General features: G+C 38.3%; 1 protein-coding gene across 1 annotated transcript; it reads left to right on the top strand.

The window, feature by feature from the left end:
• The first annotated feature begins 710 nt into the window (after positions 1-710).
• Positions 711-12,169, top strand: LOC124120752. Its single transcript, XM_048395738.1, has 6 exons — positions 711-794; positions 7,276-7,509; positions 8,147-8,174; positions 8,573-8,776; positions 11,217-11,335; positions 11,603-12,169. Exons 2-6 carry the CDS (start codon positions 7,306-7,308, stop codon positions 11,732-11,734), a joined length of 687 nt encoding a protein of 228 aa, XP_048251695.1. The 5' UTR covers positions 711-794; positions 7,276-7,305; the 3' UTR covers positions 11,735-12,169.
• Positions 12,170-13,950: the final 1,781 nt, after the last annotated feature.

The raw sequence follows: 13,950 nt of genomic DNA, 5'->3' as shown, positions 1-13,950 counted from the left end.
CAAATGTCCGGTTTAAAATATTGCTTACCGGACATTTAATTTTTTCTGTCCGGACATTCTTAAATTTTGACCGGACATGATTAACAATTTGGACTGAGCAGTTTCTGTCTGCAGTTAAAGATTATCTACACTGACAAGCTTTGTTTGTTTTGATTGCTGTAAATACATCGTACCTACATGATAGTCTTTAAAGTTTATATACTTAGTCTCCACTAAATACGCTTCGTCAATATTCCTAGCAATGAGGTTTTATAACTTACTTTTCTGGATTTCGAGTTATTTTGCAATTTATCGTTCTCATTTGGAGTCAAACGACTGTAATAGCCAACATTGCTGAGGTGTAGCCAATGGGAGACTAATTGGAAACCTGTGATAAGTTTACACTCCGGCCTGTAAGGACGACTGCAGCCATGTTTATTGTTGATATAGAGTGAAGGTAGACATGGTATATGATGGTGGATCCGCTCCTGTCAATGTTCTGGGCCGACCTCACTTATTGACTATGTCGATCAGGATCTGTTGGTAATGGTGTCATAGGTACAAATATACTGAACGTGTGTATGGAGTAAAGTAGGTGTGTGTCACAGAAAGCACATACTGAACTATGTGTATTAGTGTGGTATCTACATGTAATCATGCTCTGACTTGCAAAAAGGAATAAGCTGATCTCATAAATGTACATATAATTCTGCCTTATGCCGACATGAATCAGGGAGACACGTATATATAAATAGCTGGAGTCAAACCTTCGGCAGCAGTTACCAGCCAGTATTCAACTCCTAACATTCAAAAAGGTAAGATATCAAACGTTTGCCACAGAGCGACCTTACTCTATTTTTCAGAAGGACCATGCAAAAAAGTATGACAAAGTTATATGCATACCCAGCTAACACGCTACGTTTTCACAACGTTGTGGTAAAGTTGTGAATTGGTTACGTAGTGATACAACGTTGTCACAACGTTATTATTACGTTACTGTGCAACGTCGTTTCACAACGTAATAACAACGTTGCATTTTTACGTTGTGAAAACGTTGTTCATCGAATATTTCCCAACGTCTTGTTACATCGTTCCTGAAACGTTGGTGCGACGTCAACTGTCGCCTTAACGAAAATTGTATGAACAAAAGTTTTACATACAAATCGACACAATTTCTGCCAAAAACAAGGCAGTAATTCATTATTTACCTTTATCTTCGGAATCAGGATTTCCATCTCGTAAATAAACTAAAGTCTGTGTAAACACCTTATTATCACGTCACTCCAACGTTATGTGACAACGTAATCACAACGTAGCAAAATTACGTTGTGGAAACGTTGTGCATCGGGCGCCATGCAACGTTATGATGACAACGTTTCTCATACGTTGGTGCGACGTCAAATAGTCTTCATCGCGAAAAGCGTAAAAACAAAGGTGTTTACTCGAAATAAACTACATTTTGGCATAAAAAATTACAATAATGTTAGATTTGGTTTTCACTTTTCAGCAACCCGTGCTTGTCGTAAGAGGCGATTAAACAACAAACAATGACAATAACATTTTCGCCATACATGCATGATTCGCACTTCCATCGTTGTTGAAAGGTTGTGGATTGGTAACGTCGTGATATAACGTTGTAACAACGTTATTTTAACGTCGACCTGCAACGTTATTTCACAACGTAATAACAACGTTGCACATTCACGTTGTGAAAACGTTGCGCATTGGACATCACACAACGTTTTGTAACTACGTTTCTGAAACGTCGGTGAAACGTTATTGAGTTTGCTTCTCGATAGAATAGAATAGAAGGAATAGAGCTGCTTTATCAAAATCAACATGAATTTGTCAGAAAACCAAGTAATGCATTACCTTTCTATATATTCGGCATTTGAATTTTCATCTCTTAATACTAATATTTCGAGAACGTAATTGCGTATATCTGTGACAACGTTACAACAACGTTGCAAATTAACGTTGTGATAACGTTGTGCTTTGGACATTACAGTACTTTTTGTAAATGATGTTAAGGAAACCACTTGTAGATCTACCATCTCTTAGTGTTATTTTTTTTAAACATATATTCTATTAACGAACTAAATGTTGTCACAAGCAATATTACAGTTAAAAACAATTGGCGCGTATTTTTTGCGGCGTGAGAGCGACTGCAGAAAAGTTTAGCCTGTTGCCTCGTGAAGTGACGTCAGAATGACGTCACATTGTCGCGGAAGATTTGCTGTCACCAGCCATCTTAGCTCAAACTCACTCTGGACATAATATATTACAAGCAAGTGATTGTGCAGCAACTGGAACTGGACAGATGATCTGTGAATTCGATTGAGGTAAGTTAATTTTTCAAAAATAGTCTCCGCTTGTTGATATGTTTCTGTGCATGCAGTGCATCAAATGATCTAAATGTATCGTATTATTCAGAAGTGGCAGGGTTAAGAATGCAGTTTGCCGGTCATTTTCACTGAGCGTCAGTGTTGATATTAATATGATACACAGAACTTGATGATAGAGGTGAAGGGGGCCCAAGACTTTTTTCCATATTATTATTTTATGGATACCAAGGGTAATTGCCAAGGGCAAGCGGTATATTTTTGACCAGAATTCAATCTGGTGGCGTTTTGTGGCCGTCATATTATGTTCGGGTTTCGTTCGTAAGCGTGTAGATTTGTAAATAGGCCTAACTTATGCATCGCCTACTGACCGCACTGACAGTTATCGCCATTTCTTATGTGTTATTTCTGAAATCATTACTATTTAAAGTTTACATGTACTAATCTTCTGACTTTGATTTTTGTGCAACAATGTGGCTCATCCAGGCCATGGGAAAGGTTAAGTAGATTTCTCTTATACAGCGAAAAGAGGGAATCAAAACAATGGAAGTATTCAGATCGACTCTCTGTAGGCTGCTAGTTATAGCCCTAGTCTAAAGTGATCAATGATGTTATGAAAAAAATCGTATTTTCGGGAAGAGACAGAAACATACTTGATGTTTCCGAAAAGGCCTAATTAGCACTGACTGAAGTAGCCTAAATGTGGATCATCAGGTTGTTGCTGCTGTCTATAAAGTTTGTCATAGCAAGGTGCTTATCATGTGTATTTTTATTATTTCCGAAAAAAGAATCAATTCATCATTTTCCGATAACTAGATCTATGTCCGACTCCTTTCTAATGAAAACGAGCAAAAGTAAAACGAGTCTCTCGTCGCGCGCTATAACGGGGTGTTTGCGGTATTGTCCTCTCTGGTGATGATAAGCTAGTCGATAGTCAAAAGTTAAATATCACCATATATTGTCAGTGAGTTGGTCATCGTTTGTTGATTATTAAAGTGAGATAGGTGTAGCCAATGTGCACCAATGAAAAATACAATGGAATTGATAGCAACCATATTCTTTCGGTTTTCGATCTGCATATGTTGCCACGTAGGCTACCATACTACAGAATTATATTTAACGATATTTAACTGTATTAGATCTATGTTAATAAACGTAGTGACAAATAAATTTCAATAAATATTTAGAGCTGTTTCAACTTCGTCTGGTATTGTATAAGCTATTGCATTTTGTTTATTTCCCCATGTTTCTAATCTTTGTAAATGTTAGAACATATATAACTATCCTGGCATATTAATATGGAAAATATTAAGGTAGATCTAAGTATTAAAAAAAATCACAGTTTTAATTAGGATAAATACCCCAAAGTGTTAACACTTTTATCACTTATTGGTGGGCCAATTCATAATTCATATTCAACATTCTTGCTTCAAATATGGGAACTATTTATTTTATTTGGCAATATATATTTTTCATTTATGTACATATTTTTCAAATAAGGTTTTAGAAACTTGGCCATGATATTCACTTGAATCACTAGTTTGAGTGTACAGCAGAAAGGTAAAGTTACTGCTTTTGAAAAACTACAGTTGATCTGTTGACTGATAAAACTATTTGCCAATATTACTATCAGTTACATCATACTCTATTAGTCTAAGTAAATGGGATTTATCTATACAGTACTGGCTTATTTAAGAATGTGATACTTTGTGGTTTCTGTTTTTCTTTCAGGTGGAGAAAACAGTATTGTGGGAGCGTATTTGTTTAAAGTACATATCACTGACAGAAAGGTATGTCTGATTCAATAATATATACAAACATCTTCAAGAATTAAAATTTAGATGATTCTTATTTAATTATACCCACAATCTAAAAGGGTGGGGGTATAAAGTTACACCAATGATTCAGTGCTAAAAGCTTTTCTGCTTATGTATGATCCAAGAGCATCATGGTATTAGTGTCAGCGCCTTCGCACTTTCAGCAGTTTTTAACAGTTTAAAGACTGACATCAGACATCAAAACATTATTTTGGGGAATGCAACCGTTATTTTGTTATGTCAGAAATATGTCCCTTGCCTTGCCATTTTATAACATTTGTGTCATTTTTTATTCAGTTACCAAGGCATAAGGAGAGACTGAGGATACAGTTGAAGATCATCCCTGTGGCTTTTCATTTGAGGACTGAAAAGGCTCCCCAGCAAGTCAGCCCATGTTCTGACTTGTCATTTAACAAATAAATAAAGGTCATCTCAACCAGAATTCTATTGTCATTTCGTTTACCTAATGGATCTTAGGACATCAGATGCATAGACTATTCTGTTTGTCACAGTGTTGCTCTCAATGCTGAATGTATGAGGTAAGGCCAAGAAAATTTAAATGTTTCAATTTGTGCAGGGCTTATTGTTTGATGGTTTTTAATTTGCAAATTCGTGGGAAAATCCAATATCTTTTAATTGTGTTGAAACATTTGTGAACAATTTGCACATAGCCTTGAAAATTGTTTTGGAAAATGAATATTATATTACCAAATTGTACATGTAATTTAAAAAATTTAGATTTATATCTTGGCCGTATTTCAAACTCTGCCAAAAGAGAGTGCATTTCATTGACTTGCTGTTTCATGGATAGGGTTAAAGTGAATTCAGTTTGCAGAATGTATTTCTTGGTACCTGACGTCTTAACTAGATTGGTACAAACTTTTCAGGCTGCCTGGGGGGTATTGAGGAATAAAACAGGCGTTAATCTACATGGACATTGCAACAACGTGCTGCAATGCCTGTAGTGTCGCCATATGTAAACAGTATGCGATACCTACGTTGTCGCGACGTAAAAAATGGACGTTGTGACAACGTCTTGATTTGGTTGTATTTTGGTTTACGCACAACGTTGTAGCAACCAATCTGGGAGTCTACAGAATTACGTTGTGACAACGTAACATCACAACGTTGTAGCAACGAAAAGTAAACGTTGTCACAACGTTGTAACAACGTAGAATTGTTGGCTGGTACGTTGTCGCGACGTTTTGGTTAAACGTTGTAGCAACGTAAAAAATGGACGTTGTGACAACGTCTTGATTTGGTTGTATTTTGGTTTACGCACAACGTTGTAGCAACCAATCTGGGAGTCTACAGAATTACGTTGTGACAACGTAACATCACAACGTTGTAGCAACGAAAAGTCAACGTTGTCACAACGTTGTCACAACGTAGAATTGTTTGCTGGGTAGGCTTTGGCAAAGAGTAGTAATATATATATATGAGAGTTTATAAGATGTGTAGCACTGTAACCAAACCTATGGACATACCACAAATTACATTACGGACCAACGGGTCTTCCATACCGAATGAGAATTTCCCACATGATAGCAGTCATAAGAGTGAGGTATCATCGTAGTTAAAAGTATCAACAATGGTACAATTTTAAAATAGTTTCTATACTTGAACTGGTTACCCAATCACCATTTCTATTTCCGAGAGATATATTTACTTCATTTCCATATTGCATGTATTTTAGTTATTGGACTTCACAAACGAGAAACACTGAGTCAGGATCGGAGAAAACATGAATGCATTTTGCAAGTAATACTTGCATTTCAGATTGATACGTACATACCAACTTGATACTACATAACTGGCTGTAACACTATGATTTGAAACTAGGCGTCTAGCAGTACACAGAACAATTAAGTCAACAGTCGACGTTTATTGTGTTGTTATGTGACATTTGTGACCCCTGTGCATTATGCTTTGGTACCTGTCATTATGTGAAATGCAACGGGAATTCACAATGTTCCTTTGACTGTGGATGTCTTTAAGGCGTTAATATGGAGTAGTTTATGCGAATTATCGTCATGCTTAGTGGCCGACCTGGTCTGGAAGATATTACGTTGTTGTTTTTTATTAACGCTGCTAACAGAAATATTCCAGTTATATGACAGAGGTCTGTAAATAGTCCAATCTAGACCAGACAATGTAATGATTGACACTTTGAGCATCGACCAACGCAAATGGGTTATGACATTTAATCAACTGAGTCAACGAGCCCGAACACGAAATATTTAGTCGCCTCTAACGACCAGTATCCCAGAATTAAACTATGTTTACCTTTATCTTTTTCGAAAAACATCTTCCCTCAAATACTTCGTCATGTTCAAATATGACCATAAAATACTCTGAAAGCCCATAGCAAATGTGTCTTATACCTTTCCATTTACTGGGGCAGTCCTGCTGCTACCTCATGCACGTGGCAGAGACAGGTATGGGGCCGTATAGTGGCCTAGCGTCGGTTTCAGTTATTCTACACGATAATGTTATAATGTGTGGACGTGCTGAAATATTAGTACTGGTCAAGTTTCCTGTACGTACAGAATATGACATGATATAAATATTCTGTTCAAACTGTGACCACCTACTGACGACAGGGACATGCAAAGGCCACAACGTCGCGATCTGTACGTGATGGATACATCTCGGTAGTTTATACACTGTAACAGTTTAGGAGATTCAACTTAACAACTATCCCTTACCACACGAGTGTCACTGACAACGTGTTTCAGATTATACACAAGCAGTAATCTGAGTAAGCCTTGTTGCTGCTTGACTGATTCTCGTCACCATTCACACCTGTTGGATGGTTGTGAGCTGATGACTAGCAACTGTTGATGTATTCAATAATCAATATGTGTCAAGGCCAATCCTGGTGATATTATTTTATTAACACTCATAGACAATCCCTGACATAATGTTCGACCAAAAGTCCACATGCAGCTTCTGTGTCCTTGGTAACTTGAAATCAAACCTCGCAGTATTCGAACACAAAAGCTCCGTGTTTTTCTGTTTGTGTATTTTGTACCACACTCCGCAATATTCCAGTTATTTGACGCCGCTGTTAAAATCATCAAGTCTGGGGCAGGCAACCCACTGATATCAGAAAACAAACTTGTATTTGTCCGTAGCCAGAAGTTGAGGGAAGAACGATTACAACAATGTTCAATTTCCTCGTTGGTCTCCTCACCCTGTCGTGTCTCCCCCGGTCGGTTCTCGGCTCCGATGATGATAGAGACGCCCTTCTGTACAGAGTTGACATCACCCTTCCTCCTAAGGAGGGGAGGGACGAGACAGCAGACATATTGCAGATTAAGACAACAGTAGAGGGTCTCACTGACATCAAAGTTCTATTTTCATTTAAGGTTAGCGAAATAGTTTTCATCACCGTTTTGTACTGCACAGACTCACGTTGCATCACCGTTTTGTACTGCACACACTGACGTTGCATCACCGTTTTGAACTGCACAGACTCACGTTGCATCACCGTTTTGTACTGCACACACTGACGTTGCATCACCGTTTTGTACTGCACAGACTCACGTTGCATCACCGTTTTGTACTGCACACACTCACGTTACATCAACGTTTTGTACTGCACACACTGACGTTACATCACCGTTTTGTACTGCACAGACTCACGTTGCATCACCGTTTTGTACTGCACACACTCACGTTGCTTCACCTTTTCATAACGGGTTGCTTGCCATTATAGGCGACTTAATGTTGAGACTTAATGTGGGTTGCCAGACTTCGTGGCTTTGTTGATTGCAAGTTGCAATGCCATGACCGTGTATACCCTTGGCCACGTTGTCATCAATATTTTCTTATTGGTTGCAACAGAGCATTCTGTTAATCTTAGACGAACAACCATGGTGCTTGTCATAGCAAACGTCTTTATTTGATTGAGCGGTCGCCATTTGGTGAAATAGTGTTCAACATTCAATCTCCCACTACAATCATTTACACGCACATGTTAATAAATTGCACTATGTTTAACAGGAACTCGGGAACTCAAGGGTAATTTTTGGTAAGTTTTATTCTGAACTATTTGTTTATGTTGCTTCATAACAAACTTGCTGTAGGACACACGTTATTGTTTCTCAACAGGTATTCGCAGAAAAGAATATGTTGCTATATTATGAAACTATATAGCAACGCCCAATCCACGTAAATCTATATCAATCATGAAAGACATATGATTTAGTTCTTTCACCATTCAGAGATGAGGTATCCTTGTCTGTGCATGCCTATTATTTTGTAGTCAGTGGTGAAATATTGCATTTGTCTGAAGAAAGGCTTTTTATTTATTCTTTGTTCTATGTATTTTCTATTTCCTTACTAATATTCATCATATTATTAAGGAAATAATAACATGTTTCTCCCACTTTTTTATTTAATGAGAAAACAAATATCTGTTAATTTCAGTTCTTGGTGTTGAGAAAGCGTGCAGCTGGCCACAGTTAACAAGCTTTCTGTCACGAAAGGGCTATGAGGTGAAGACGACCCCAGTGTATCGCTGCAGTGACTACGCCCGGGAACTTGGGGTCAATATAACCAGAGACTTTTATGATATGTCTCTCAAGGATGATGAGGATTTACTTCTTGGCAAGCAAATATTTCGTGCCAAAGGTATGTCTGGCAATTAAGCGCTTACACATAGATCGTTACATGTAAGTATTATCATCTAGTTACAAGTAAGTATTATCATCTAGTTACAAGTAAGTATTATCATCTAGTTACAAGTAAGTATTATCATATATGGTTAGCGCAACAGTCACTAAACATACAGCATCACATGGGCTAACTCCAGCTACTGTGCATGTTGATTTAAAAGAGGGATAAACACAGCAGCTGTCCTAGCGAGTATAAACTTTATCCAGGAATAATAACTCTGGAGCGTTGTAGTTCATTTAGTAATAATTTCATACTTTGAAGTTTCCACTGTTTCTTTCATGCTGATTGGCTGAAGGGGTAGTCACGTGATCTGACATTTGGAGTTCGCACACATGTGAACGGTCAAAAAAAGTTCACACGATGTGAACAATTTTTGTGTGAAATTGTGAACTTTTCCTGGGTTTCCCCGAATTCTCGATCGGTGTTTACGATCAACTCGTTTTTCTATTTCTTTTTAATACCTGCATTTATCAGCAATATAATTGATTTTGTTTTTTTGCCTGGTTTTGTAACATTTCATCTGACTTATAAATAAATAAATGCTTTGGTTCTGGTGATTGATGTCGTCAAGCTGCTACATGAAACAAAATGCATTGTCCTTGCGGTGATTTGGATATGGAATGGCTATCTTTCAATACTAATAACGCGAGTGAAGAAAATTAATTCTGTAAAATTACTGATGTGAACACAATTGATTTATTGAGCAGTATTGACTTTGATGCCTTGTTTGGGGGAATGACAGGAATCTAGCACCAATGAAAACAATGTCGTACCCTACTCAGATGTGGCCGCTGACACAGAGCAAACGCGACTGCACCTGATCAATCCCAAACTAAAACCTGATTTACATTCGTATCGGGAAAAAAATCAAAGATTTTGAGAAACCATAAAACATAAAAAGGTAAGGAAAGAAACTTAAATTGATTTTTTTTTTTAAAAACATGCCTACCTGTTTTATCGATTGGACCTCGGAGACGAGAAAATATCCGTGGACGGAATTAGAAATCTACTATTCCGGTTTCTGAGTTGGCCGACCTTCTCCGTGCATTCTGGGCCGAGAAGCGGCGGCACGTGAGGAGTGACGGGGCACAGAAACGAAGCTGGCATCAGGTCATACAGTAGGTCCATCTCGGGTGACAAGAAACACCAGCTAAGCAAAGTATTAGAGCACACGCGGCAAATCCCAAACTCCAAATATAACACACCCTGATGTTGAAAATTAACACAAAACACACAGGTTTCAGAGCACTCGGTTCAATCCCCACCTGTCCATTCCGCATCGTCTGAATTGGTTTGCGATTATCCAAACACAAGCAACGCATTCATAATCGGTGATATTCCCAGTTTCCTAGTGCCACTGGAGGGTTCACGCGTAGCGGTGTTTTCCATAACTGCTCCATAAACGTCATTTTCAACAGCAGTAAGTATACATTTCATCCTCATGCTCCCGTTCGAAGCTAAATGCACCTCTTTGCAAACTTATGTGACGTTATACATAAATCCGCGCTTGAAGGTTGACCTCGCTTCGGTGCATCGAGGTCATGTTTATATTTTTGTTCAACTTCCTGTAACCTGTTTTTAAGATTTGATTTATCCCAAATGTTGTTTGTAAATTTGTTAAGAGAATGAAATCAGTTGACATATTTCTAGATTATGTTGTAGATATTCAAAGAACTATTTTTCTTTGCGTAACTGAGTATGAGTGGGGAAACGCATGTGACCGAGAGCCGGCAAATACCGACAAAATAACATTGTTGCAATGATCTTCGGCAAAACCAGAGGACTTCAAACTTAAGCAAACATTGTTACGATATTATTCGGCGAGACCAGTAAACTACAAAATATGAAATTATAAAAATTTAACGTCCGTTTGGATGGGTTCATTGAAGTGTGAGCGATTTAAAAGCGTTCAATTCTTAAATTCGTGTCAGCACACGAAGTAATATAAGCATTTACAGGTGTACACTTGTGTTGTTTTTCAAAAATATATTAAAGCAGTGGGTTTTACTCTGACCCGTCAGGTTTTAAATCACCATAAATTCATCTGGTTGAAACAATTGTAGCGTGTCAGAGTACATTAACCTACATGATTATCTGCAAAATCAAAAATAGCTGACATCCGGGACTTTGTGGTAGGAATCTTCAAAGCACCTAAGAATCGAATGTTAATTAGCTCCTGAGCCATTCCTGGATGTCCAATACTTACTTGCTGTAGCATCTGGTGACAAGGATGAGGGTTGAAGTTAAGAGCAGTCAAAAGTGGCAAATATACTAGGAATTAGGTAGCTTCCCACGAAGGATCAAAATGCACAGTCCTGTCCACGCTTTGTGAATAAAATCCCAAAGTTCCTATTCCAAACTCATGTATGCTATCCAATTCATACTTACATTTCAGATTTAACAACAGCTGAGTTTGACGAGAAGATGAGACAGATGTTTAAGAGAGACGTGGGCATTCTGAAAGCAGGTAAACGGGCGGCATGTTTCAGAACTCTAGCAAGCCTTCCAGTTGAGGTAAACCTTCTTACACAAGTCATTAATCCCCTGATTTGGTTTCTAGGTTTGTCTTATCATTCCTTGTGCTAAGTAGGAAATGTCTTTTCATGCATCACTTCTGACTTTTCCGCTACATCAGGCTGACACACCATTCTTATTACTAAATAACGTTAAAGAGTGTGTTACACCGAATTATCTCACCCACTAAATTTTTTTGTAGCAACTGTGATGGTTATCGTCCTTATGGACGCGTTTGCAATGACTTCTTTTTTGGTCACATTTCAGTTGATGCACTTTGCGCCAGTTGGCCCTCGGAAAATGGAGGCAATAGAAGAAACCTTGCATGGACCTGATACCTTTGACTTCGAAATGATTCGAATCCAGAACCTTGCTCCATACGGGGGAGGGTGTCAGTGAAAAGATGTAGTTTCCTATGTAGCCTGACAGTAAAGGATTATAATAAGAACTTGAAACCAGATATTCAGAAGGAATACATTTTAAACATAGAAAGGATAAGAATTTATGGAGGAAGAACTTCTTTATTAATTAAGAGCGACGTTTCGGTGTAGGTTCTATCACCGTTATCAAGCAAGTGATATACAGAGTGTAGTAGGCAAGTATATATACAAGTAGGAAGGAATATTTATACAGTAGAGTAGATATTGTTATACTGGAGTAGAGAAGCCTGTTGTGTACACATTAGGGCAGTGATGACAATCATCAGTGAAGTCAGTGCCTTAAACAAAGGATTAAGTCAGTAATAAAGAAGTTGTTCTTCCATAAATTCGTATCCTTACTTAGTACTCCAACTTCTAAATGCCTATCAAAAAAAACATTTTAAATATGTTCACGGAAAGAATGATATGTATTCATCTTTGAATAAAGTTTGGCATTCCTTTCATCTTTGCTTTTAATTCTTAATGTCACATTCTGTGCACTGTTTGTCCGTGTTCTTGGTCTTTTCAGAGAAATATGTTGAACTGCACACGTGAATGAATGGTACTTCATTCACGCTGAGAAATCCATTTGAGACTATTCATATCGTGAATATGATTGAAATTGAATTCCAGCTCTGTGATTCTGAGGTCACATTATGACCAACAACTTTTCCCATTTCAATGACAAATCCTCTATTATCGAGATAATTAATTATCCATGTTATAAATGGTTACGTTTGTTATTTTCCTCCAATATTGTTGATACATATTGACTGCAAGCTCATTTTAATCCAACGCCGTTAGGTTGAGGTTTCAAGTGTACAATTTCGCTGTGGTTATTGTAAACCAATATCCAGAGAGAAGGGTTGTAATGGGGGACTCTTTGACAATGCATGGTTTGTCTCTCTTGTTTTGGCTATTATGAAAAGGATATGTGTAGCCCGGCGTGGTATGTTATGCCCAGGCACTGGGCGTCTAGTCAAAACATGAGGCAGATTTTGAAGTTCAGAATCTGTCATGTAATACTCCTCTTTCGACCGATTATGCAGTATTCAATTTCCTCACTAGAGCCGCAAAAAGTGGATATTAGCTGGTGATGAAATATTGGCCAGTGTTGTACCAAATGTAGCGTCAACAGACAACCTATGATGTCTGCCAAACACGAGTAAGTGGGGAGTGAACAGTTATAGGCATACAATAAGTGAGAAAGATGATCTTTCTTCTTTGCCTTTTGCTGCTTCTCCCGAGTACTGAGCATCTGAGTCCGTAAACCGCTTGCATTGTCCATTACCCATCATGATATAAAGTAGACCTAGCATGCCCAATATGCTGCACAACTGTTTGGGGATATCACCTTCCGGTTCCAGCCTTGATCAGATTGCGAATTCTCTGAATGCTGCAGTGAACAATGATGTGAACATTACTTGGACTGTAGTATGTGCCGTTTTGTTGCCAGTGGGGATGGCAAAGGCCTATTTATTGAAATGATCTGTAATGACCAGGGAATTCCCATAACCACACTTTGAAGCGATAGTCAAGCCAATTTCACCTCACCATAACCACAAGAGAAGGGCTCCAAGCTGAGTCAGGCGATGAACACCATCTCCATAGGTTAAGTGGTTGATGCTAACTAAAGATGCATGCTCAGTTCAGTTTGAATCTTTCCGAAGAATATACCTCTGGCAGCTGCTAATATTTTTTTCCACACCTGTTATCATTCCCCGCCAGTAAAACCATGTCTAAAATAAAGCCATGGTCCTGTCACTAATAAGATGTGCAACATATGCTACATATATGTCCACTAATATGCTGTCACATATAGATTTATCATATCTTCCAGACTCGGTTGATGGTAGGGTGCTACAACATATGTAAGGTTTTGCCTTGGAAGACGGTCATCTTTGACAGTGAGCGAGTCCTACTAGGGGAGAATAGATGCAGATCAAGATCCGGTGTTAGAACCTCCAGGGTAGGCGTGTATATAAAATTCGAACAAATTGAGGGATCATGTCAGGGGATGCCATACCATCAACTGCAAATTATCACCTCCCCACTTAGGAAAAGTGAGTTCAAGTGGTTTTTTTTATCGCGTCAAAGATTATTGCACTTATATAGCAATGTGCATACATGTGTGTGTGTGTGTGGGGGGGGGGGGGGGGGGGGGGCTGCTTGTACTGTCTGGACTGATGCCGATTT

The sequence above is a fragment of the Haliotis rufescens genome, unplaced genomic scaffold (genome assembly GCF_023055435.1).
Source record: "Haliotis rufescens isolate VD_foot unplaced genomic scaffold, xgHalRufe1.0.p SCAF_14, whole genome shotgun sequence".
In the NCBI taxonomy this organism is placed as follows: domain Eukaryota; kingdom Metazoa; phylum Mollusca; class Gastropoda; order Lepetellida; family Haliotidae; genus Haliotis; species Haliotis rufescens.
Note: the sequence above shows the minus strand (reverse complement) of the source record. Positions and strands in the feature narration are given on the sequence as shown.

What these genes read in the sequence shown, in the direction of transcription:
- LOC124120752 (XM_048395738.1), top strand. Translation starts at nt 7,306, where the DNA reads ATGTTCAATTTCCTCGTTGGTCTCCTCACCCTGTCGTGTCTCCCCCGG. An exon ending in AAGTTCTATTTTCATTTAAG is followed by an intron (nt 7,510 to 8,146) that starts GTTAGCGAAATA and finishes TATGTTTAACAG; the next exon opens with GAACTCGGGAACTCAAGGGT. An exon ending in GCAAATATTTCGTGCCAAAG is followed by an intron (nt 8,777 to 11,216) that starts GTATGTCTGGCA and finishes CTTACATTTCAG; the next exon opens with ATTTAACAACAGCTGAGTTT.